This window comes from Dendrobates tinctorius, unplaced genomic scaffold (genome assembly GCF_039654945.1).
Source record: "Dendrobates tinctorius isolate UK_male_01 unplaced genomic scaffold, ASM3965494v1 ptg000030l, whole genome shotgun sequence".
NCBI lineage: Eukaryota > Metazoa > Chordata > Amphibia > Anura > Dendrobatidae > Dendrobates > Dendrobates tinctorius.
This window is the reverse complement of record NW_027361698.1, coordinates 63,094,113-63,118,701: the sequence shown is the minus strand read 5'-3', so window position 1 is coordinate 63,118,701 and position 24,589 is coordinate 63,094,113. Positions and strand designations below refer to the sequence as shown.

General features: G+C 43.8%; 1 protein-coding gene across 1 annotated transcript in view; it reads left to right on the top strand.

Moving 5' to 3' along the window:
* The window catches only part of LOC141086244 (uncharacterized), a 66,917-nt gene extending 46,554 nt beyond the window's left edge, over window positions 1-20,363 (top strand). Inside the window, exons 10-15 of the mRNA XM_073572117.1 lie at window positions 676-754; window positions 1,965-2,054; window positions 2,246-2,318; window positions 2,403-2,470; window positions 12,464-12,591; window positions 19,952-20,363. Coding sequence (XP_073428218.1) covers window positions 676-754; window positions 1,965-2,054; window positions 2,246-2,318; window positions 2,403-2,470; window positions 12,464-12,591; window positions 19,952-20,075 — 562 coding nt within the window. The 3' untranslated portion in view covers window positions 20,076-20,363. The remainder of the gene's footprint in view (window positions 1-675; window positions 755-1,964; window positions 2,055-2,245; window positions 2,319-2,402; window positions 2,471-12,463; window positions 12,592-19,951) is intronic.
* Window positions 20,364-24,589: the final 4,226 nt, after the last annotated feature.

The window sequence follows — 24,589 nt, the reverse complement described above, 5'->3', positions numbered from 1 at the left end:
TTAATATTCATTCTCCGCCACTATATTCTTCTCCAAAAACCATTGCATCCCGGACAATTACCCATAATGCAGCCCTGCACAAAGGGACTATAGGTCAGGACTAAGTGCCTAACGGCTCCCTCAGTAGTTTGCAAGTCTAAAGCCGGGGTCAAAGGATCATATGAAAAAGCTTGGATAATTTTCATTCATATTTTCATCTATATTGTCATCGGTTTGTCCATTTTTCTTACGTTCATGTCTCATCCTTTTTTATACCTCAACGGTTTAAAATATGCATGATCAAGTAGAGTTTCTTGGGTTAATAATAGCAATGTATCTGTAAAAATTGGATTTTATACAAATTATCTGTTTGGGATTACATTTTTTTGAGCACCCATAGGCGATTCTGGTTTGGTACTCAGAAGCGAATAGTACATGGTGTGATTTTTTTCATATGTACAGTTGGTCCATGTGATGACCCGGTCATCTGACCAGCCCTAATGAATCACAATGGTCAGTGTGCTGTCCGTATAGTGAACCCATCTGAACGAGCCCTTAACACTGTGCAAATAGCTGTTATCACAGTAACCATGAGAAATATACATTACCTTCTGAATCTGCGATGATTATTTTATGTTCTATTTCCACCTCACAAACAACATGTAATCGGTAACATATTCGTAATTGTCATTTCAGATTGAAACTGTTTGAAATAGATGCTGGGGTGGACGGATTTATGGTATATGACATTGACTTGGTTGCACCAATGCAAAAGGTAAAGGTATCTCAGCTGTCACATCATCTAATACATTAAAATGGTTGTCTAACTTTTGTATGGTTAAAAAAAGCAATCAATTAAAGTATACTCACCTGCTGAACCCCCGTGACTACAGTGCTATTCGTTGGCCTTTGTAAGGACAGGAAGTAACGTGATTAGCTGCAGCGTTCAGATGACTGGAACGACACATGATCAGCTGTGCCTTTATTACCTATTGCTCCAGTCACGAGCTTTGTTTCACTTTATAAACCCTCACATTAAAATTTATATCCAAATCTAAGTTACAGTAGGCAAGTACTGTACATTTTCTGAATTTAAGAATGTTCACATATATGTTAGTTGTCGCAATTTTATCAAACGGCAGTAGAAGCGTAATTTTTTAAAAATGTTCAAATTCCGGCCACTTTAAATTCAATTTCAGAAATTGTGACAAATAAAGGCTGCACTATCACATCGTGTGAACACACCATAAGGATCTTGTTGATAGAGCAAAGCAAAAATTTCAACAACATGCACTGAATTTAATTGAATGTAGTTATTGCCAAATGCAAATACATTTATTGGAAATTTGCAGAAATGTTGGCAACAAATCTAATGTGTTTCAATCCACCCCAAACTTCTACCAAGGAAGCTGTCAGTTTAAAACTCAGACAGAAAAGAAGGCAAGTTCCTCACTGTAAGCTTAGAATCACTACCCAACAAATGCTGAATATCTGCTAGCGCGCGTCGGCTCCTAGTTTGCAGCTCCTTTTCATATGGTTATGAGAGGACATGGGTTAGGCGCTGCGATTTTCATTATTCTTGCAGTGCCCGCTTCCCTTTGTATACAAGCATCCACAGAGGTGCAATGGATCTTACTGTACCTTCATATGCCTCCCTATTCTTGGGTAAGGTAATAGTTGAGCAAGTTATGAGAAATCATTTGGGAACCTGGGCATACTTTGGACCAACTGTGATATGCTGGCATAAGGCCATGTTTCACGGTCTGTACTCGGCCCGCACTGCCCATACTTCCTGGTGGTCTCCAGAAATGGATTTGGCATAATATATGCCTATGAGGCTGTTGGGTTTGGGTGAAGAAACCCATGGTCCAGACTTTCATCAAGATTGGTCCACGAAACATGGATGTGTGCATCTGGCCTAATAGTCAAGTTAGATGTGCGGATTCTGTATAAATAGGTATAAACTCAGTAACTCTGCTGTTCAGCTTTTTCAGGAGCGCACAAGTGGACCAAACCAGTTACACATCATTCCCTCGGTGACAATCTCCCAGTCTGACTTGCTTATAATGCCTGCTGTAAGTAAAGTTGTGTTGCCCCGTTATTACACTTGTGCAATGTAATACTTCACTTTAGGACTGCGTATCTATAATTAAGGCAGGGCATTAGATGCAAGTTCTTTATACGATTTATTATAGCAGATGCCTATTAGAAGATGCCCATTCTCTCGGTGTACAGGGCACTGACTTGTTTGTGTTGTGTTCGTCAGGGAGGTGTCACACTGTTTGGCCTGAAGTACAATATTGCTGTTGGTATACTTTTCATTGATGCCTGGCTTAAAGGTAGATTTTGCACATCATACTGTAACAATGTCCCCAGAAAGGGCGCTGTGTACTCTAATTCTTCATATATATTGTATGTATTAGGTGTAGGCCATTTCTTCTATCGTGGAAAAGTGGAGGACTCCGCAACGGCCGAAATATCTCGATCTCAGGTATGAACAAAATGTACTGTGATGTAATATCCCTTACAGTGGCTATCAGCACAGAGGATTTAAAAAACGTGTTGGAAAACATCAAAAATTACTTTTAACCCCTTCAATACTCTGCGATTTTCAGGGTTTTTTCCTCCCCTTCCATTTTTTTTTTCAACTTTTTCTGGCCATAGAGCCATATGAGGGCTTGTTTTTTTGGGGGGACGAGTTGTACTTTTGAACAAGACCATTTACTTTACCATATAGTGCACTGGAAAACGGAAAAAAAAAATCCAAGTGGAGTGAAAAACAAAAAAAAAGTGCAATTCCACAATTGTTTTGTTTATTTACCATATTCGCTATATGGTATAGCTGCCCTTCCATTATGATTCTCCATGTCAGAAGGAGGATGTAGATAACAAATAGGTATAGTTTTTTTTATATTTATCTTTTGGGATCTGGGGCTTTTTTTTCTGATTGGGGGTAGATACGATGTTTTGATCGCATTTTATTGCAATGTTGTGGTGGCCAAAAACACTTAATTCCGGTGTTCGGATTACGTTTATATTTTGATAGTTTGGACCTTTCTGAATGCGATACCAAATATGTTTTTTTTAACTGTCAATGGCGCAGAGGGGGTGGGATTTGAACCTGTGTTCTTTTATTCTTCATTTTTTAATATTTTTCTTTTTACTATATTTAATAGGAGACTTAAAGCAGCGATTGTCTGTGCTATATATGGAAGTGTAGAATAGCAAAAATCACGTTCTCCTATGATGCCGGCCATGGGCCGACATTCACAGGATTATTGGAATAGCAGGCAAAGGGGTCTTCTGTAGACCCCCAGCTGTCATGACAACCCTGGGATCACGTGACAGGGTGCCGATGAGTGGTGTGATTTGTGATGTGCAGTGATTAACAGCTTGATTTAACCCCTTTCTGACTGCTGACGGGATAGTACGTCAGCAATCAGACTCCCCTGCTTTGAGGTGGGCTCCGGCGGTGAGCCCACTTCAAAGCCGTGACATGTCAGCTGTTATGAACAGCTGACATGTGCCCGCAATAGGCGCGAGAGGAATCGCCGTCCGCCCGCGCCTATTAACTAGTTAAATCCCGCTGTCAAGCGCTGACAGCGGGCATTTAACTAGAGATTCCGGCCGCTAGTGAGCTCATCGCCGACCCCCGTCACGTGATCGGGGGTCGGCGACACGTTGCCTGGACAACCAGAGGTCTCTATGAGACCTCTATGGTTGTTGCAGGCAGATCGCTTTGACCGCCGCCCGGTGGGCAGCGCTCAAAGCACAGCAGTAAATCTGCTACATATGGCCAATCTGCTCATCACCCATATGTAGCAGAGCCGATCGGGTTGTGTATACTTCTAGCCTCCTGTGAAGGTTATTGAAGCATGCCAAAAGTAAAAAAAAAAAAAAAAAAAAAATTTAAAGATTAAAAAAAAATAAAAAAACCTAAAAAGTTCAAATAACCCCCTTTCGCCCCAATCAAAATAAAACTATTAAAAAAAAATCCCACATAATGGCAGGTCAATTCTAGCATTTAGTGAACCTAGTAAAAAAAAAAGCCAAACAAAACACAAGTGTGGGATTGCATTTTTTTTGCAATTTCACCGCACTTGGAATTTTTTTCCCATTTTCGAGTACACGACATGCTAAAATCAATGATGTCGTTCAAAAGTACAACTTGTCCCGCAAAAAATAAGCGCTCACATGGCCATATTGACGGAAAGATAAAAAAGTTATGGCTCTGGGAAGGAGGGGAGCGAAAAACGAAAAATCGAAAAACGCTCGTCATTAAGAGGTTAAACTAGAGGCTGTTTAGAGCACTTGATGGCTGATTAAATCAGCCATCAAGTGCGGGAAAAAAAAGGCAGGGACACTACCTGTGATGTACATGTACGTCACAGGAAGTAAAGGAGTTAATAAAAAACAACCTGTACAGGTAGCAGTGACAGTATAGTTCACACATGGTATGACAAAGCTAGAAGCAGATCCAACAGGGAGATGTATTAAAAGAAAGTCTTTTATCTTGTCCATTCTTTTCAACGCCACTATTGCTTAGTTCAAAAATTGCAAGGACATTTTTCCATAAAATTGGGACAGATGTACTAAATTGTTAGACTATGTTCACAAGAAGTTTTTTTCACTTTTGCTTTCTATTGAAGAAAAAATACTGCCAAAACACTGAAAAAATTGACATGATGCAGATGTAAAAAAAAAAAAAAAAGCTGCAGTTTTCCAAATCACTCAGGAAAAAAAAAAACAATCGTGAGCACAAGATTACCGAGATCTCACAGCTTTTGCTGGTCCGGTAAGCTTTTAATTTTCATTAAAAAGCAGCAAAGATGCAAAGTGTGAACACAGAGCGATCCCACCAACGATCTGACATGGATGGGATCGCTGGGACATCGTTAGACAGCCCCTCTAGCGATCAGGACCAGCGAGCAAGCTGGTTTCTAATGTAAACAGCGGGTATCCAGGAGCCGCGCGGCTCTCAGATACCCGATGTTTACATTGGAAACCAGGGTCCAGCGTCGCTGATCTCTCGCTGCCACACTCAGCGATGTGTGCTGGCCAGCGGGAGACCAGCGATCAAAAAACGGCCCAGGACGATAGTGCACGATCAGCGATCACCGTCACACACAGCGATCTCGCTGTATGTGACAGGGCCTTTAGGCCATATCTTTTCCTGGATACTTTTTTTCATAAGTAACGTGCACTTGTAGGGCATTTTTTTTTTTTTTTATTCGTTTTTATTGAAAATACTATAATACAACATTATCACAAATGTACAACACAGGTCAAAGTAACATAAATGTATAATTATGCAACCATTGCAGTATAAACAAAGAGCTTCGGTCTTAACCCTCTCCCCCCCAGGGACCTCCTCCAACCTTTATTTGACTGGTTCAACTGTGACTCGCTAACTGTGTGGCTTCCCAAGCCTGCCAATCCCTGGTGAACTTCTGTAAGGCGTTATTTTTGTGGGCTAGCATTTTTTCAAAAATAAACGTGGTATTAACTGCTTGAGCTATGGCTTCTTTCTTAGGAATAACATCTTTTTTCCACTGTTTAGCTAATAGTCTTGTCGTTTAACACAATATGAGTCGTTACCACTCTAGAGCACGGGGGGAATGCACGTATGTTTAAGAGGAGGAGCGCCACCTCGGGAGACGGCTGGACGGTCTGTCCCACTACAAGTGAAATAAGTCTAAAGGCGTGATCCCACAAAGAAGTTATAAGTGGACAATCCCAAAATATATAAGGACCCCACCTGATTACAGTTTCGCCAACATAGGTGTGAGGTGTTGGGAAACAAGGAATGGAGCTTCACGGTAGTAAAATACCAGCGGAGTATCAGCTTCAAGTGTGACTCAAAGTGGGACGCACATCTAAACGTCCATCCTGCCAATTTAATTGCTCTTAACCAGTCCTTGTCAGGTATGGCTTTACCATGGTCTTTTTCCCAAGATATGAAGGGTATAGATTTTACAAAATCTGCTCTTATGTCCCAAGGAATCATAAAGGGGTCTCAAGCCCATATCTAGGGATGAGGAAGATGAGAGGGTCCTAATACACTTGTAGGGCATTTTGAAAAACATGTCTAAACCCATAAAAAATGGGGAGGCAGGAAATATAGGACAGTATATTTATATATATATAAATATATATAGTTTTTTTTCTTTTACACAAATTAAGCCAGAATTTTGGTGTATGCAGCTCGAAATACATCGGCCCCAATGTGCAGAGTGGTCACAAATTCCAGAAAGTTTAAAGGGATTGTTTAGTGATTCGTGTGACCCCCAACCTCAGGCAGCATATCTTTTTTTTTTTTAATTTGTTTATTGAACCTCAGGACACAAAGAATGTACAACATACACAATGACTTATGATAACAGACATTATACATAGCATACACGTTTCCGTCCATTGTAAAATATAATGCAGAGAAAATTGCACACTCTTATAAACAAGGTAGTATGTACATATCCTTCCAAGCATACATAAAGGATAATTGCCTATACATTTTCCAGCATGTATATCAATCAAATTTCACAAACCTTGTCATATCACTCAGAAATAAAATCTAACTAAAATTCCTAAACTACAACTACCAGTACGTCAACTGGTATCTACTATTTCCGCAGCCTGGTCTCCTATATCATATTATGTCGCGTGTGATGTCTCAGCCTTGTAAAGTGAGGTGAGAGGAATTCCACCTCTCCCAAATCTTTTCAAATTTACCCGGGCATCCCCTATTTTGGTATAGCGTGCGCTCATATGGAACAATCGAATTTACCAGCTCGATCCAGAATCTAAGGGAAGGACATGAGCCCCCCATCCACCGCAATGCCAGCACCTACCGTGCCATAAACAGCGCTCAGGCAGGAAGACCCCAGTATAGCGATCCCAAGTCTCCTCCTCCCATACTCCAAACAAGCAGACCAATGGCTCTAGAGGGACAGGGGCTTGCACCAGGGATGTCAGTAGTGTAGTCACCTCTTTCCAGTAATGTAGGATAATGGGACACTGCCACACCATATGAATAAAATCAGCATCTGGCAAGTGACATCGCATACATTCTGATGATTGAAGCCGACCCATCCTAAAAAGTCACACCGGCGTCAAATATGATTGATTTATTATATATAATTGTATCATTCTGTTATTAATAGATGGTGATACTCCAGTCGGAGACTCTAGAATCTCCTCCCACTCCTCTCTTTGTGTATTAGGGATGAGTCGTTCCCACTTCCTCTCAATAGCGCTCATGGCCGATTCTGCCCCTACTGATAGCATCTATGTATACAAAGAGGATATCAGACCCTGGGGACCCTGCGAATTAAGGATTCCTATCAGAGGTAAAGATGAAATAGTACGGCCCACACCCCTTTCCCTCATATGTGATTGAAGAGCCGATCTCAGCTGCAGATAGCGAAAAAATTGAGATCTCGGAATATCATGTGTGACCTGTAATTGTTCAAAAGATTTTAAGATCCCTTGGTCATACAAGTCTCCCATTGAAGAGACGCCATACTGAATCCAAAAAGCGTTGGATGGGTGATTCCGTAACTCCGGAAAATAGTTATTACTCCACAGGGGCATTTCAGCTATAAAACCTTTAAACCCAATTACGTTCTTGATTTGTCTCCATATTAATCGTGCCAGCCAGAGCAAGGGTAGCAGACGTGGGACATTAGTTTTCTCCAACTCCAGGAAACCTAATGGGCAATCCGCTTGTGCAGCGTGGAGCAAGTGACTTTCAGAATTGGGGAGACAATTACCCGGCATCCATTTACTTAAAGCTTTAGCCTGCCCAGCTAAGTAGTATAGGAAAAAATCTGGCAACGCCGCCCCACCTCCCTTCTTTGGTCTTTGTAAAATGGACAGTTTAAGTTTGGGCCTAGTTTCCCCCATATAAAGGACGTGACCAGGGAATTGAGATTAACAAAAAAGGACTTGGGCACCGCTACCGCGCTATGCTAAGGGAGTAGCTAAATGTAGGGAGTAATATCATTTTAATCAGGTTAATGTGTCCAGCCACAGATAATGGGAGCCTACTCTAGGATGCAAATTTAACTTTAACTACAGTAATTCCAACAATGGGTGGACATTAAGTTGTAGATCCAGCGTACTATTGTTAGATATATGGATGCCCAAATATTTAAAACTAGATACAGTAGGTAGCGAGGAGAGAGCCTCCAGCTGGGGCATCGGGGCATAGGAAAGGGGTAACAGGGCAGACTTCTCCCAATTTATATGTAGACCTGAATAGTTACTGAATCTATCTATAAGGGATATTACCTGTGGCAGTTTCTTCCACATCATTCAAGAATATCACCATATCATCAGCATATACTGTAGGCCTATGGTATCCACCCGACCTGCTATATCTATACCTCAGATGTTAGGGGAGGACCTTAGACTCAGATATAGAATTATTTATTATAATACGGGCCTTGGGTTTCATATATAGTACTTTGATCCATGTTATAAATTTATTGCCAAAGCCATACCTTTGCAAACATGCAGAAAGGAAAGGCCATTCCAGAGAGTAAAAAGCCTTGGCAGCATCCAACGATGCCAATGCCCATTTGTTGTCTGGCATTAGGGAGTTATATTGGACTATTGACTGGACTCTTCTGATGTTAATGGAAGTACTTTTACAAGGCATAAAGCCAGTTTGATCAGGATGTATAAGATTCCATATAATTGAATTCAGTCTAGTAGCTAGAATCTTGGTGAAAATGTTATAGTCCACATTCACTAACGAAACGGGACGATAGGATCCACATTCCAAAGGGTCCTTCCCCTCCTTCCTAAGCACTATGATGTTAGCCTCGTAAAAGGACTCGGTATCAGGATCCTGTCGGCGCTGGCGGACTGCCGTGGCTGAGCAGGGTAGCTCACCCAGACTACGGGGGCCCGGGGTCCGAAACTACAGGGAAAGTTCAGACAACAGGACCTGCAATACTGAAGATAGAAAGAAGCACAAGGACCTACGATCATGTGACCACAGGGGGCGTGGCTTAGCGTCCTGTTGCAGGAGATGACTGTAGGATTCTATTACAGGAATCCTGGAGTACAGGCCAGGGAAACTCGAGTCAGACAAACGAGGAGTCATACACAGGGAGGGCGGCGCGGTACCAGAAGAACAGACAGAATAGTCAGAACGTAAGCAAAGAACCATACACCAAGATAGCAACGCAGTACAAGAGGGGAAATCAGAGCGCAGTCAGGTCCAAGGCAAAAGAGTCATACACGGAGATAAAGTAGTACGAAGGGGACAGGCAGAACTCGTAACAGGGACAGAACCGGATCAAAACCAAACAAGCATAAAGTATCATAATCATTAAGCACACCAGGGTCACACACTCGGCCAATGTCTGACTATAAGCGACAAGGAGTGAGCCCACAATGAGGCTATAAAAATCCTCCCAAAATCTCAGAGAGAGGCTGTCCAGATTAACCTCTAAACTACCTGATCCCACGAACTCAGCAGATCATGACACTCAGGCATAGAATTCCCTTCCCAAATTCCCCGAAATACCTTCACCAAAAGTGGCGTCAATATATCCCGGTACTTCCGATACAATTCAATAGGGAACCCATCAAGTCCAGGGGCCTTCCGAGAAAATGCCATGACCGACATGGCTTCTATCTCCTCTGCAATGAACACAGCATCCATAAGGGCCCACTGCTCAGGATCTAATGTGGGGAATGATACATCTAATAGTCTAGACACCCCAAAGTGTCAGAGTCACTTTTAGATTCATATAGTGACCTGTAGTAATCCTGAAAACAGCCAAGAATCTCCTCGGTCGAAGACACCAATATACCATCTGCCCTACGAATCTGTAATATCGTGTTGGAGGTGTTATGTTGGCGCACCAGATAGGTCAAGAATTTGCCCGTCTGGTTCCCCAATTCGAAATAGGATTGACGTGTAAAGAATAGTTTACGTTTAGATTTAGTGTCCACATGCTGAGTATACAACCTCTGGGCAGCCAACCACTCACTCCTGTTCCCACTGGTTTGGTTAGATATATATGTAGCCTCTGAATCTTTCAGTAGTTGCTCCACTTCATCATCCCTCTCTGAGGTTACCCACTTAATATAAGAGATCGTGGAGGACAAACAGCCCCTCAAATATGCCTTAAGGGCATCCCAAAATAAATTAATATCTTGAGGTTCCGGGTGGGACTCGATGAAGCAATGCAACTGACTAATCGTTCTGTCTGGGGGTCCCATTAATTTTAACCAGAAAGAATTCAACTTCCAAGCTATCCCATTGTTTACATGCCCATATTTGAGCTTAAGGATAACCGGACTATGGTCCGAGATCCCCCTGCTTCCATGTTCTATATCAGTCACCCACATTGCCAGACCGCTAGAAACAAATATGTAGTCTATGCGTGTTAGAGAGCGCTTAGTGGATGAGTGGTAGGTATATTCCCTTAACTCAGGGTGACACACCCTCCACAAATCCAACCACCCGCCCCCCCCCCCCATAAATAATGACAACGGGGTTGTAGTCAGTGGAGAGGACCCCCCAGTCGCTCCATCATCCAACCTCAATTTATCAAGACAGTTGTTCATAACCATGTTAAAGTCTCCCGTCCTGTGCTCCCATCACAAAGCAAACAAGGGGATACCATCACTGAGCCCAGTGTCCGGTATTGTTGGTAACTTGGACGCTTTCGAGTAGAGCTCCAATCAGACGATTAATAGAAAAATACCGACTAGCCATAGATACGTTAGGATTCCTTTGCAGCAGATCCCTTGTAAGACCGTAGCCACTCCGCCGCCTCCGCTGGATCTGTAAAAAATAAAGTAGAACCCTTGTGGACCACCCAGAGCCGGGCCGGGTAAATCATCGAGTACATAACACTCCTCTCCCGTAGATGTCTTTTGACCTCCGTAAACTGTGCCCGTTGTTTCTGGAGTTCCATAGAGAAGTCTGGGAAAATCGAGATCGTGGCATTGTTGAACTTGATAGGACTCTTGTCACGCCAGACGCAGAGCCACATCTCTATCCCTGCAGTTGAGGAGACGCGCCAGAAAAGGTCTCGGTTGAGCTCCCGGAGGTAGAGGCCTAGTAGGGACCCTGTGAGCCCTTTCCACCGCAAAGATTGGGGAGAATTCGTCTCCCAAAGTGGTTTTAAGCCAATCTACTAGGAATTGCTCCGGGTGTTGTCCTTCCGAGCGCTCCGGTAGACCAATAATTCGAATGTTATTCCGACGCATCCTATTCTCCAGATAATCTGCTTTTTGCCTCCATGCGTGCATAGAGCCTGCCACTTTCGTTAGTTTGGCTTCCATGGGTGTAATGGTGTCTTCTACCTGGGATACCTGCGTTTCCACCTCCGTAATGCGGCCCTTCATGGCTTGCATGTCTTGTCGGAGGCGTCCCACCTCGGTGTGCACACACCTCTATCTTCCCAGACAGAGACGTCCTAGTTAAGGAGATAGCCTGCATGAGTTGTTCAGATGTCTGTTTAAGGGTTAATTATTCTTGCTCACTGTCCTCCCCAACCTCAGAGGGGCGGTTCTTACGCTGAGACTGTGAAGGATTATTTTAAAGAGATTTTAAGCCTTCAGCATGGTCTACTCTGGCATATTCCTTCAGCCGCTGTTCCAGACCCCCTTGGAACGACTCATTTTAATAGCAATGGGGCACAGCCGGATATCAGGTACAGCACACTCCAGAGTCCCCTGAATCGAGGTTATAAATGGAATTAAATTGAGATGGTGGCTGCAGGGTTTCAGGAGCAGCACAGACCCACAATGTCACAGGGAGGCAATGTCCAGCACCAAGAGGCAGACAAGGGCCCTCACAGCCCAGGGAAAGATCCCCAGAACCCCACAGGGACAGCAGCCAGAGAGGGAGGGATCCAAGTCCCTACAGTAATGACGCTGGCAGGCCAGGTGGTGTAGCAAAGAGGGGGACACGGGGCCCAATCTTTCAGGGCACTCACCGCTTGCCCCTCACAGATATTCAGGGTGTCTGCACATCGTCCTCCAGCGCTGCAGAGATGGGAACCCGGCGCCACGGCTCTTACAGTCAGAGCACGCGCCTCCAAGATGGCCGCCGCCCTGTGCAGGCCCCCACCCCGGTCCTCACAGCCTCAGGCACCAAGGAGTCCAACCCCGCTCTCCCACGGGGGTCCCGGAGCGCCACAGAATGCAGTAGTCCCAGGACTGGCGAATGTGTCACAGAGGTAAGAATCTGCTGGCTAAATGACATCAGGATGACAGGAGCTCTTTCCACACGCATCCTCACTGCGTCGCTACATAGCCACGCTCCCAGGCAGCATATCTTAAATGCGCTTTGTGTTCTTATACTACAATGTGTAATATGCTGGCAATATCTGTATATTTTTTTTTATATATACAATACCAAGTGACATATCAAGTAGTAGATATCTTGCTAAGGGATTATTTTAGATTTTGCCCAGCCGCAATCTAAGCTCATGTATTCTTTCCTCCTGGTCTACAGGTCTGGCAATGGATAAGGCACCAGGTAAAATTAGAGGAAGACAGCAGAACGGTCACAAGGGGTCTGGTACGTGGCCTGGTGCAGCAAATGGAGTGTCAGCTGCTTGATGAGTCACAGCTCTCTGATCTGTAAGTAAATAGAACTTCTCATAGGAAACGGGAAAATGTTGGTGTAAAAATAAAAAACAAAAACAAAATATATTTTCTTGCTGTAGCACAGATTTTTGTAAATGATTCAACATCTGCCTCTAAGTGAAACGTTACTAATATTACATCATACACAAAGATTTATAAAAGTAAAAATATACTGTTAAGCCCCCGTTACACACTGCGATATCACTAGCAATATCGCTGTAAAGTCACCGATTTTGTGACGTTGCAGCGATATTGCTAGCGATATCGCTGCATGTGATACTTACCTCCGACCGGCTCCCCCGCTGGTAATCGCTGATCGCGCGAGAAGCTCCTGGACCATTCCTCGTCGGCCACTTCCTGCTGGGCTTACTGTGGCGCTGACGAGCGACGCGTGGAGCCGGGTGGGAGGACGCAGGATCGCCTAGTGTGACAGGTAAGTAGCGACCCCCGTCCCCAGCGATGTCGCTGGTGAGATCTGCCTGTGTGGCAGCTCACTAGCGACCACCTAGCGATGCACCAGCGATCCTGACCGCGTCATATCGCTAGTCGGGATCGCTGGTGCATCGCTAGGTGTAACGGTACCCTTAGGCCATGTTCACACATTCAGTATTTAACAAATACTTATGTAAAATACTGACCAAATACTGAATGTGGCCTTAAAGTGATAGTTCTTTGTATAAGGACTCCATAGGTCTTCTTAATAGATTTATGGGGCAGCGCAGTGGCTCAGTGATTAGTACTGTTGATTTGCAAGCTGGGGTCCTGCGTTCAAATCCCACCAGGACAACATCTGCAAGGAGTTTCTATGCTCTCCCCGTGTTTGTGTAGCTTTTCTCCCACACTTATTGTGAGTCCCAATGTGGACAATGATGATATCAGTACAGTGCAGTGGAATATGATGGTGCAGGGAATGTAGCATAGCCAAGTAAAGCTCTCCACAGCTTCTAATCACCCAAAATGGCTTTATTGGTATTCTTAAAGGCGTATTTTTAAGTTTTAAGATAATCCCCATCTTCACAGGATAGAGGATAACTGGATTGGCCACAGCTGTTGGAATAGTAATCAATTCCTCTTCAGCATCCTCTGTGCAGGGCTGCAAGCCAGCAGTGAGCACAGACCTGCAACTCCACCTAAACCCCTCACACTCCCTGTGTCACACACTGCAGCGGCAAGACCTCCTGTACAGGACACTGCAGGGAATAGATTTAGGCCGGGGTCACACTGGCGAGGAATACGGCCGAGTGAGAGGCGCTAAAAGCCCGCATTAGACACGGACCAATGATTCTCTATGGGGTCTCTCGCACCAGCCGTATATTTCTCATCCGTATCCTACGCTCCGTGCCACTCGCAGCATGCTGCGATTGTCAGCGTACTACGCCCGTAATACGCCAATGCAAGTTTATGGGTGCGCAAAAAATACGGATTACACACGGGCCACACGTGACTTGCGAGAAATACGCACCCAGTGTCTCTTAGCAAAGCCGGCAATTCAGTGCGCTATACAGTAAACTCACACTGACAGGTTTAATAAAGAAACGAAAGAATAGATATAGACACATAGAATACATATATATATATATATATATATATATATATATACTGTATATATACACATGCATTCTATGTGTCTATATCTATTCTTTGGTTTCTGTTATAAACCCTGTCATAGGGCTCCATTATATGTCCATTTTGCAAGCCTGCGAGAAAATCTCGCCATACGGATGCTTACATGCGCAAAATACGCGACCACACCTTGATTACGGATGACATACGGAGCACTGTTTAGGGGCCATTCATCCGTATTACGCATGTAAAATACTGACCGTATTTTGCGCAGGTTAGTGTGACCCCGGCCTAAATGCACAGACCACCATTTGATAAAGATTATTCTCTACTCCCCCCTCACTGACATGGATGATGTTATGCCTATATCGATGAGCGATATCTGAATGTTTATAATATTTCATGATAGTGGACATGATAGATTATTTTTATTATATATATATATATATATAAAAATATCTCCTTGTTACATCTTCTCACTACACACGTTGTCCCCGTTTCTTCTGTCCTGTATGTAACTTTATTAATAAAATTCTCTATTTTTGAGTATCATCTGGGACTTTTGTATCTTTTTTTTTGCTCTCTCACTTATCTAAGACGAGTAGTCCATTTCAGCCCTTACATATTGGCATTATGGATGTGATATATGATGGTTTATTTATATACACTTGTTAGCTATGACAATTTTTTCTATGAGTCAAATGTACTATATACAAAAAGATGCAAGGGAAAGCTGGGTTTGCAGGGAGAGCTGGCACTATTCCCAGAAATCGAGTAAACTCTGCGGGATGCAGCCCAACCCACCTGTCACTTTCCAGAGCCCAGAACTGAGGGAGAATATGACATATTAGGAAGCAGGAGCTTCTCAGGCAGAGGCCATGTGACCACGAGAGCAACTCAGGTTCCAGCAGGATTTGGCAAAGTATTTAGTGAAATGCTGATCTGTGGCAGGTAAGGCCTGTTTCACACTTCAGTTTTTTGTGTCAGTTAAAATCTGCCAAAAAGGCGGAAAGTGGATCCGTTCCTAACTGATGTGAACGGATGCCGCTGGATCCGTTTTTTGACAGATCCGCCGAATGAAGAATTTTAAAGGAACCGCTGCCCGGGAAGGTGGGAAGAGAGAGATTGATTTTCTCTGTCCGCCAGAAATGATTTCAGCGTTAAATTTCCTCCTGACTTCATTCCTCCGGGCATGCGCTCTATAAAAATGCGGATCCTGCAGTACAAAAAACGTTGCATGGTCCGTCCAGGCATCTCGGCGGACGCAAAAAAATTGATGCATCCGCAAAAAAACGGATCCAACGATTGGCCATCCGTCAAGATCCGCCGGTAATGCAAGTCAATGGGGAAAAAAAACGGATCTGCCAAAAAAATTGCGGATCCGTTTTTTTGCAGAATTGGCGGATTTTGACTGATGGTCAAAAACGGACGTGTGAAACAGGCCTAAGACACAGGAAAGGGACATGTAAAGTAGTGGCCAACCCCTTTAAGGGAACCACTGCACAGCCATTCATTCTTATGGAAGTGCCATGTCTGGCTGTCTCAGAATAAATGGAGCAGCAGAGCACGATTCACCAATGCTCCACTCAGACGGGGCCATTCAGAGCCTCAGTTCTCAGGATCTGTGAGGTTCCCAGTGATCAGACCCCAGGGATGGAGAAGTAATCCCTAATCCAATGGATAAGGGATAACTTTCAAACCTGAGAATACTTAGTTAAGGACTTGCTTTCTTTCTATAGCAAAATAAATGTGAAGAGCATGTACATCATCTTTTTTTTGCTCATATTCTTGTGTATTGGCTTTTAAAAAAAAAATAAAAAAATAATTAGATCACCACAAATGGAGAATACGAGAGCATTTTTGCTACAATTGGGTCTTTGTATGTTCTCCTCGTTTGCGTGGGTTTCCGCCTTCACTCCAAAGACCTACTGATAGGGAACTTAGATTGTGAGCCCCAATGGGGACAGTGTAAAGTGCGGTGGAACATGATGGAGCTATATATATATATATATATATATACACACTCACTGGCCACTTTATTAGGTACACCATGCTAGTAAGGGGTTGGACCCCCTTTTGCCTTCAGAACTGCCTCAATTCTTCGTGGCAGAGATTCAACAAGGTGCTGGGAGCATTCCTCAGAGATTTTGGACCATATTGACATGATGGCATCACACAGTTGGCGCAGATTTGTCGGCTGCACATCCCTGATGCGAATCTCCCGTTCCACCACATCCCAAAGATGCTCTATTGGATTGGATCTGGTGACTGAGGAGGCCATTTGAGTACAGTAAACTCATTGTCATGTTCAAGAAACCAATCTGAGATGATTCGAGCTTTATGACATGGCGCATTATCCTGCTGAAAGTAGCCATCAGATGTTGGGTACATTGTGGTCATAAAGGGATGGACATGGTCAGCAACAATACTCAGGTAGGCTGTGGCGTTGCAACGATGCTCAATTGGTACCAAGGGGCCCAAAGAGTGCCCAGAAAAAATTCCCCACACCATGACACCACCACCACCAGCCTGAACCGTTGATACAAGGCAGGATGGATCCATGCTTTCATGTTGTTTACGCCAAATTCTGACCCTACCATCCGAATGTCGCAGCAGAAATCGAGACTCATCAGACCAGGCAATGTTTTTCCAATCTTCTACTGTCCAATTTCGATGAGCTTGTGCAAATTGTAGCCTCAGTTTCCTGTTCTTAGCTGAGAGGAGTGGTACCCAGTGTGGTCTTCTGCTGCTGTAGCCCATCTGCCTCAAAGTTCGACGCACTGTGCCTTCAGAGATGCTCTTCTGCCTACCTTGTTTGTAACGGGTGGCAATTTGAGTCACTGTTGCCTTTCTATCAGCTCGAACCAGTCTGCCCATTCTCCTCTGACCTCTGGCATCAACATGGCATTTCCGGCCACAGAACTGCCGCTCACTGGTTTTTTTTTCTTTTTCGGACCATTCTCTGTAAACCCTAGAGATGGTTGTGCGTGAAAATCCCAGTAGATCAGCAGTTTCTGAAATTCTCAGACCAGCCCTTCTGGCACCAACAATCATGCCACGTTCAAAGGCACTCAAATCACCTTTCTTCCCCATACTGATGCTCGGTTTGAACTGCAGGAGATTGTCTTGACCATGTCTACATGCCTAAATGCACTGAGTTGCCGCCATGTGATTGGCTGATTAGAAATTAAGTCTTAACACACAGTTGGACAGGTGTACCTAATAAAGTGGCCAGTGAGTGTATATATATATATATACACTCACTGGCTACTTTATTAGGTACACCTGTCCAACTGTGTGTTAAGACTTAATTTCTAATCAGCCAATCACATGGCGGCAACTCAGTGCATTTAGGCATGTAGACATGGTCAAGACAATCTCCTGCAGTTCAAACCGAGCATCAGTATGGGGAAGAAAGGTGATTTGAGTGCCTTTGAACGTGGCATGATTGTTGGTGCCAGAAGGGCTGGTCTGAGAATTTCAGAAACTGCTGATCTACTGGGATTTTCACGCACAACCATCTCTAGGGTTTACAGAGAATGGTCCGAAAAAGAAAAAAAATCCAGTGAGCGGCAGTTCTGTGGCCGGAAATGCCATGTTGATGCCAGAGGTCAGAGGAGAATGGGCAGACTGGTTCGAGCTGATAGAAAGGCAACAGTGACTCAAATTGCCACCCGTTACAACCAAGGTAGGCAGAAGAGCATCTCTGAACGCACAGTGCGTCGAACTTTGAGGCAGATGGGCTACAGCAGCAGAAGACCACACTGGGTACCACTCCTCTCAGCTAAGAACAGGAAAGTGAGGCTACAATTTGCACAAGCTCATCGAAATTGGACAGTAGAAGATTGGAAAAACGTTGCCTGGTCTGATGAGTCTCGATTTCTGCTGCGACATTCGGATGGTAGGGTCAGAATTTGGCGTAAACAACATGAAAGCATGGATCCATCCTGCCTTGTATCAACGGTTCAGGCTGGTGGTGGTGGTGTCATGGTGTGGGGAATTTTTTCTGGGCACTCTTTGGGCCCCTTGGTACCAATTGAGCATCGTTGCAACGCCACAGCCTACCTGAGTATTGTTGCTGACCATGTCCATCCCTTTATGACCACAATGTACCCATCATCTGATGGCTACTTTCAGCAGGATAATGCGCCATGTCATAAAGCTCGAATCATCTCAGATTGGTTTCTTGAACATGACAATGAGTTTACTGTACTCAAATGGCCTCCTCAGTCACCAGATCTCAATCCAATAGAGCATCTTTGGGATGTGGTGGAACGGGAGATTCGCATCAGGGATGTGCAGCCGACAAATCTGCGCCAACTGTGTGATGCCATCATGTCAATATGGTCCAAAATCTCTGAGGAATGCTTCCAGCACCTTGTTGAATCTCTGCCACGAAGAATTGAGGCAGTTCTGAAGGCAAAAGGGGGTCCAACCCGTTACTAGCATGGTGTACCTAATAAAGTGGCCAGTGAGTGTGTATATATATATATATATATATATATTTATATTGTGTGCCGCTGATTGGTCGCGGCCGCCAGGCCCCCGCCTGGCCGCAACCAATCAGCGACAGACGCAGCTGTTTGTAACGGTAAGCTGCGCCAATCAGCGGCAGGCGCAGGCCTTAATCTGTAAAAAAGAGAATTAAAATAAAGTTATTCTCACCTTCCGACGGCCTCCTGTCTTCTTTCCATGCGCCCGGCCTCGCGTTCCCAGTAATGCTTTGCGGCTTAGACCGCTGATGACGTCACTCTCGCGAGAGCGAGAAAGAAGACCGATGTCACTCTCGCGAGAGCGAGAAAGACCGACGTCATCAGCGGTCTAAGCCGCAAAGCATTACTGGGAACGTGAGGCCGGGCGCGTGGAAAGAAGACAGGAGGCCGTCGGAATGTGAGAACTTTTTTTAAAAATATTTTTGTACAGGGCCGCGGACAGTGTACAGTGATTGGTCGCGGACAGAGGGCCGCGACGCTGATTGGTCGCGACTACACGGAAAGGGGGGTGAGGGGACCATGCATATCAGGATTGGGGGGTGAGGGGACCATGCATACCAGCAAAGGGGGGTGTGGGGACCATGCATACCCCGAAAGGGGGTGAGAGGACCATGCATACCAGGATTGCGGGGTGACAGAACCATGCATACCAGGATTGGGGGGTGAGGGGACCATGCATACCCCGAAAGGGGGGTGAGAAGACCATGCATTCCAGGATTGGGAGGTGAGGGGACCATGCATACCAGGATTGGGGGGTGAGGGGACCATGCATACCCCGAAAGGGGGGGGAGAGGACCATGCATACCAGGAAAGAGGGGTGAGAAGACCATGCATACCAGGATTGGGGGGTGAGAGGACCATGCATTCCAGGATTGGGGGTGAGGGGACCATGCATACCCCGAAAGGGGAGTAAGAAGACCATGCATTCCAGGATTGGGGGGTCAGGGGTAGCATGCATATCAGGATTGGGGGTGAGAGAACCATACATATCAGGATTGGTGCATTATTATTAAATCTTCAAAAATAAACTGCATATATATTCTAGAATACCCGATACGTTAGAATCGGGCCACCGTCTAGTAATAAATAATAATGGAGCAAAAACAACACAGAAAACATGCTCTAAAACACCGGTTTGTGTGAAAGTGCCCACAACCATATCTATCCTGGCACATGATGCCAGTCACCATCTTACCACAGTCTGGTCTGCCTGCTGGAACAGAACACTTGTTGCCTTGTTTGGTGTTAACAATATGTCTTGGCCCCCCAATACAAATACTTTTTTCTTTTCTTCTTAGGCAGGAGGCGAGACTACATACTGCATCAGAAATATTTATGGAAATTGTTTTAAAAAGAGATTTCCCAGAATTCATTACCACCTACCTTAATCTGGATCATACATTCCTGAGCAGCAAGTTCTAGGTAAACTTGGGCTCCATGTCAATGCCTTTGATTCACTGTAAACTTGTGATGCAAATTGCAACCAATGTAAAGAACATGACACGTTTTGGAAGGATAGTCACCGGTCACTTTTGTCAACACAGGCAATCATTGCATGGTTGAATTGTGTAAGATCCCACTGGAGGGGCCACAAACATATTTTAGTTAGAGCTGGTCATTGCTCTTTAGATGCCTTCAAACAGTAAACTATACAGCTAATCTTTCCTGTACAATAAAATCAATATGCTAATAAAATACACATTTTCAAAATGTTTGGCAAAATTTTCTACGTAAAGAATATTATCTAAAGAAATTTAAAAAAAAACAAACATTTATTTTGCATTTCGATATGTTAATATTTAATATCTCTGCTTGCTCTCAGTAACAGGGAACACTCTTGCTTAGATTCAGAGACTGAAAATGACCTGCTTACGTCCAAATGCCAAAGGCACATAAGCTCATTACAGGAGAGGTGTAAATTCATGAGGATTTTATTTTTGCAGGATTTGACGTATATAACGTGAACTATGATACATGCCATTCACTGATGGTAGCTTTTTAAATGTAGAAGTAGAGCGTAGAGTTGGAATTTTGGAGGACATTTCTTGCGCCAGTAGCCTGTGCTGCAAACAATAATGTCATGTCATAATGTTTGGTAATTGGACGCTGCAAATAATGATACCTGTGTTTTTGCAGTGTTTATTTTCAACATCCATTCAAGCTAAAGGGTGAAAAATGCTGCAAAAACACTGAAAGAAGTGGCATGCTCCATGTCCAAAAAAGCAGCAAAGCACAAAAAATCAATGTGTGTCCATGAGATTTCTGAAATCTCACAGGCTTTGCTGGTACTGTAAAAATCAACTGAAAATTAGCATAAAAAAGCAGTAAAAACGCCCAGTGTGAACATACCCTAATCTGGTTCAAAAGTTAGGGCTGCTCAATTTGGCCACGTTACACGGATAAGAAATCTCTGGTCACTGGAATACATCTGCAGGGCTCAGAATCCCATAAGTAGAGATGAGCAAATTTGATCGGGTCAGGGCTTATTCGGCATACATGTCTCCATACATTAATCTAAAGTGTATGGGGGCCTATACAGTGGGTACAGAAAGTATTCAGACCCCTTGAAATTTTTCACTCTGTTTCATTGCAGCAATTTGGTAAATTCAAAAAAGTTCACTTTTTTTCTCATTAATGTACACTCTGCACCCCATCTTGACTGAAAAATAACAGAAAAGTAGACATTTTTGCAAATTTATTAAACTGAAATATCACATGGTCATAAGTATTCAGACCCTTTGCTCAGTATTGAGTAGAAGCACCCTTTTGAGCTACTACAGCCATGAGTCTTCTTGGGAAGGATGCAGTAAGTTTTTCACACCTGGATTTGGGGATCCTCTGCCATTCTTCCTTGCAGACCCTCTCCAGTTCAGTCAGGTTGGATAGTGAACAGCCATTTTCAGGTCTCTCCAGAGATGCTCAATTGGGTTTAGGTCAGGGCTCTGGCTGAACCAGTCAAGAATGGTCACAGAGTTGTTCCGAAGCCACTCCTTTGTTATTTTAGCTGTGTGCTTAGGGTCCTTGTCCTGTTGGAAGGTGAACCTTTGGTCAAGTCTGAGGTCCTGAGCACTCTGGAAGAGGTTTTCATCCAGGATCTCTCTGTACTTGGCCGCATTCATGTTTCCTTCAATTGCAACCAGTTATCCTGTCCCTGCAGCTGAAAAACACCCCCATGATGCTGCCACCACCGTGTTTCACTGTTGGAATTGTATGCAGGCTTTCATATGTCTTGCACTGAGGAGAGGCTTTTGTCAGGCCACTCTGCCATAAAGGCCAGACAGATAGAGGGCTGCAGTGATAGTTAACTTTGTGGAACTCAGCCACAGTGATCTTGGAATTCTTCTTTACTTCTCTCACCAAGGGTCTTCTCCCACGATTTCTCAGTTTGACTGGACGGCCAGGTCTAGGAAGACTTCTGGTGGTCCCAAACTTCTTCCATTTAAGGATTATGGAGGCCACTGTGCTCTTAGGAACCTTGAGTACTGCAGAAATTCTTTTGTAACCTTGGCCAGATCTGTGCCTTGCCACAATTCTGTCTCTGAGCTCCTTGGCCAGGTCCTTTGACCTCATGATTCTCATTTGATCTGACATGCACTGTGAGCTGTGAAGTCTTATATAGACAGGTGTGTGCCTTTACAAATCAAGTCCTATCAGTTTCATTAACCACAGCTGGAAACCAATGAAGGAGTAGAACCATCTCAATGAGGATCACAAGGACAGCATGTGTCAAATATGAGTGCCTGAGCAAAGGGTCTTAACACTTATGACCATGTGATATTTCAGTTTTTCTTTTTTAATAAATTTCCAACAATTTCTATATTTGTTTTTTTTTTCCAGTCAAGATGGGGTGCAGAGTGTACATTAATGAGAAAAAAAATGAACTTTTTTGAATTTACCAAATGGCTGCAATGAAACAGAGTGAAAAATTTAAAGGGGTCTGAATACTTTCCGTACCCACTGTACTTCCAATCTACCACATCTACTATTGTACTGGCCAAAGGAAGATATTATCCAGCGACTACAGTTTTCCTTCAACGTCGGTGCTGCATGGCTCTAACTCCTACATCAGAACTATTCAATGTAATGACTGTGCTAACAGCAACATGAATCTGACATCTGGCATCCAACAATAACTTTGGAAGGGAGTGTACAAATAGACGAGCTGTGTCTAAAATTGGGGTGTGGGCAAACCAGAGTCCTGCTGTGTGTGCAACCAAAAAAGATTACAATATGCGTGAGTTGGCATCAGACCAGGTGGTTACCTAAACTGTGTTCCAAATTATTATGCAAAAGAGTTTAGGAGTGATAAGGTTAGAATTTTTTTGTTTGTCATTTAAACTCATTGATGGTGCAGATACCTGTGCAAATTAGTTTGGCAGGTGTGTCCAAATAAAGGCAAGACTACTTAAGAAAGCTGTTCCACATTATTAAGCAGCCTACATTTTTTGCCAAAATGGGAAAGAAAAAGGATGTGTCGGCTGCTGAGAAGCAACAAATTGTGGAGTATTTAGGTCAAGGCATGACTACAATCAACATTGCCAAGACACTTCATCGTGATCATCGCACAATCAAGAAGTATGTAGCTGATTCCCAGCACACACGTGTGCGTGCTGATAAGGAAAAATTGAGGACTCTTTCCAACAGGCAATTGCGTCAGGTTAAAAGAGCAGCTGCAAAAATGCCTTGTCAAAAATGCAGACAAGTTTTTGAAGCTGCTGGTGCCTCCAACGTCCCCCGAACAACAAGATGCAGGGTCCTTCAGAGGTTAGCAGCTGTGCGTAAGCCATCCTGTCGACCACCTCTATCCACTGCACACAAGCAGAAACGGCTTCAGTGGGTCAAACGATACATGAAGACTGACTTCCTAACTGTTTTGTTCATCGATGAGTGCTGTGCAACGCTCAATGGTCCAGATGGATGGAGTGGAGGATGGCTGGTTGATGGACACCCCATGAAAACACAGCTAAGGCGCCAACAAGGAAGAGGTGGAGTAATGTTTTGGGCTGGAATCATGGGGAGAGAGATTGTTGGCCCCTTTAGGATCCCTGAAGGGGTAAAGATGAACTCCATAATCTATGTGGAGTTTCTAAAACAGCACTTCCTGCCATGGTTCAAGAGGAAGAACCGTGCTTTCCGCAGCAAGATCATTTTCATGCATGATAATGCACCGTCTCATGCTGCAAATAACACATCTGCATCTCTGGCTGCTATGGGCATAAAAGAGGACAAACTTATGGTGTGGCCACCATCTTCCCCTGACCTCAACCCCATTGAGAACCTCTGGAGAATCATCAAAAGGAGTGTCTATGATGGCGGGAGGCAGTTCACATCTAAGCACCAGCTCTGGGAGGGTATTCTGTCCACATGCAAAACAATTGAAGCACAAACCATCCAAAAACTGACAAATTCAATGGACGAGAGAGTTCAGAAGCTTCTTTCGAACAAGGGGTCCTATGTGCAAATGTAACATCACCTAGAATAAAGTTTTGACTTGAAAACGGTTTGATTTCATTTTGTAATAAGCTGATAATGCTTAGAATTTCACAATTCACCATTTTTTTGTTCAAAATAAAAATAAAAAGGTTGAAAACTCTGCTGTGAATAATAATTTGGAACATGCATTTTGAGTGTTTCTTATTTTTTAAAATATACTGTTTTCATAGGCAGTTTGTTCAAAAACATTGCAATTATACTAGAATAGTAGATGACTGGAAAATAACAATGACTGCAATTCATCTAGGTAATTTAGAGAAAATATGAGGAAATATTTTTTGCATAATAATTTGGAACACAGTGTATATTATAAGTTGCAGGGTCTCAATTCTTGAGTGGATGAGCTCACAGCTCATCCACAAGAATGGGAAAATAGAAATATTCTGGTGACCATACTTGTGCTAGATGTATGTAGAACAGCTCCATAGCCCCAGCTAGAATCC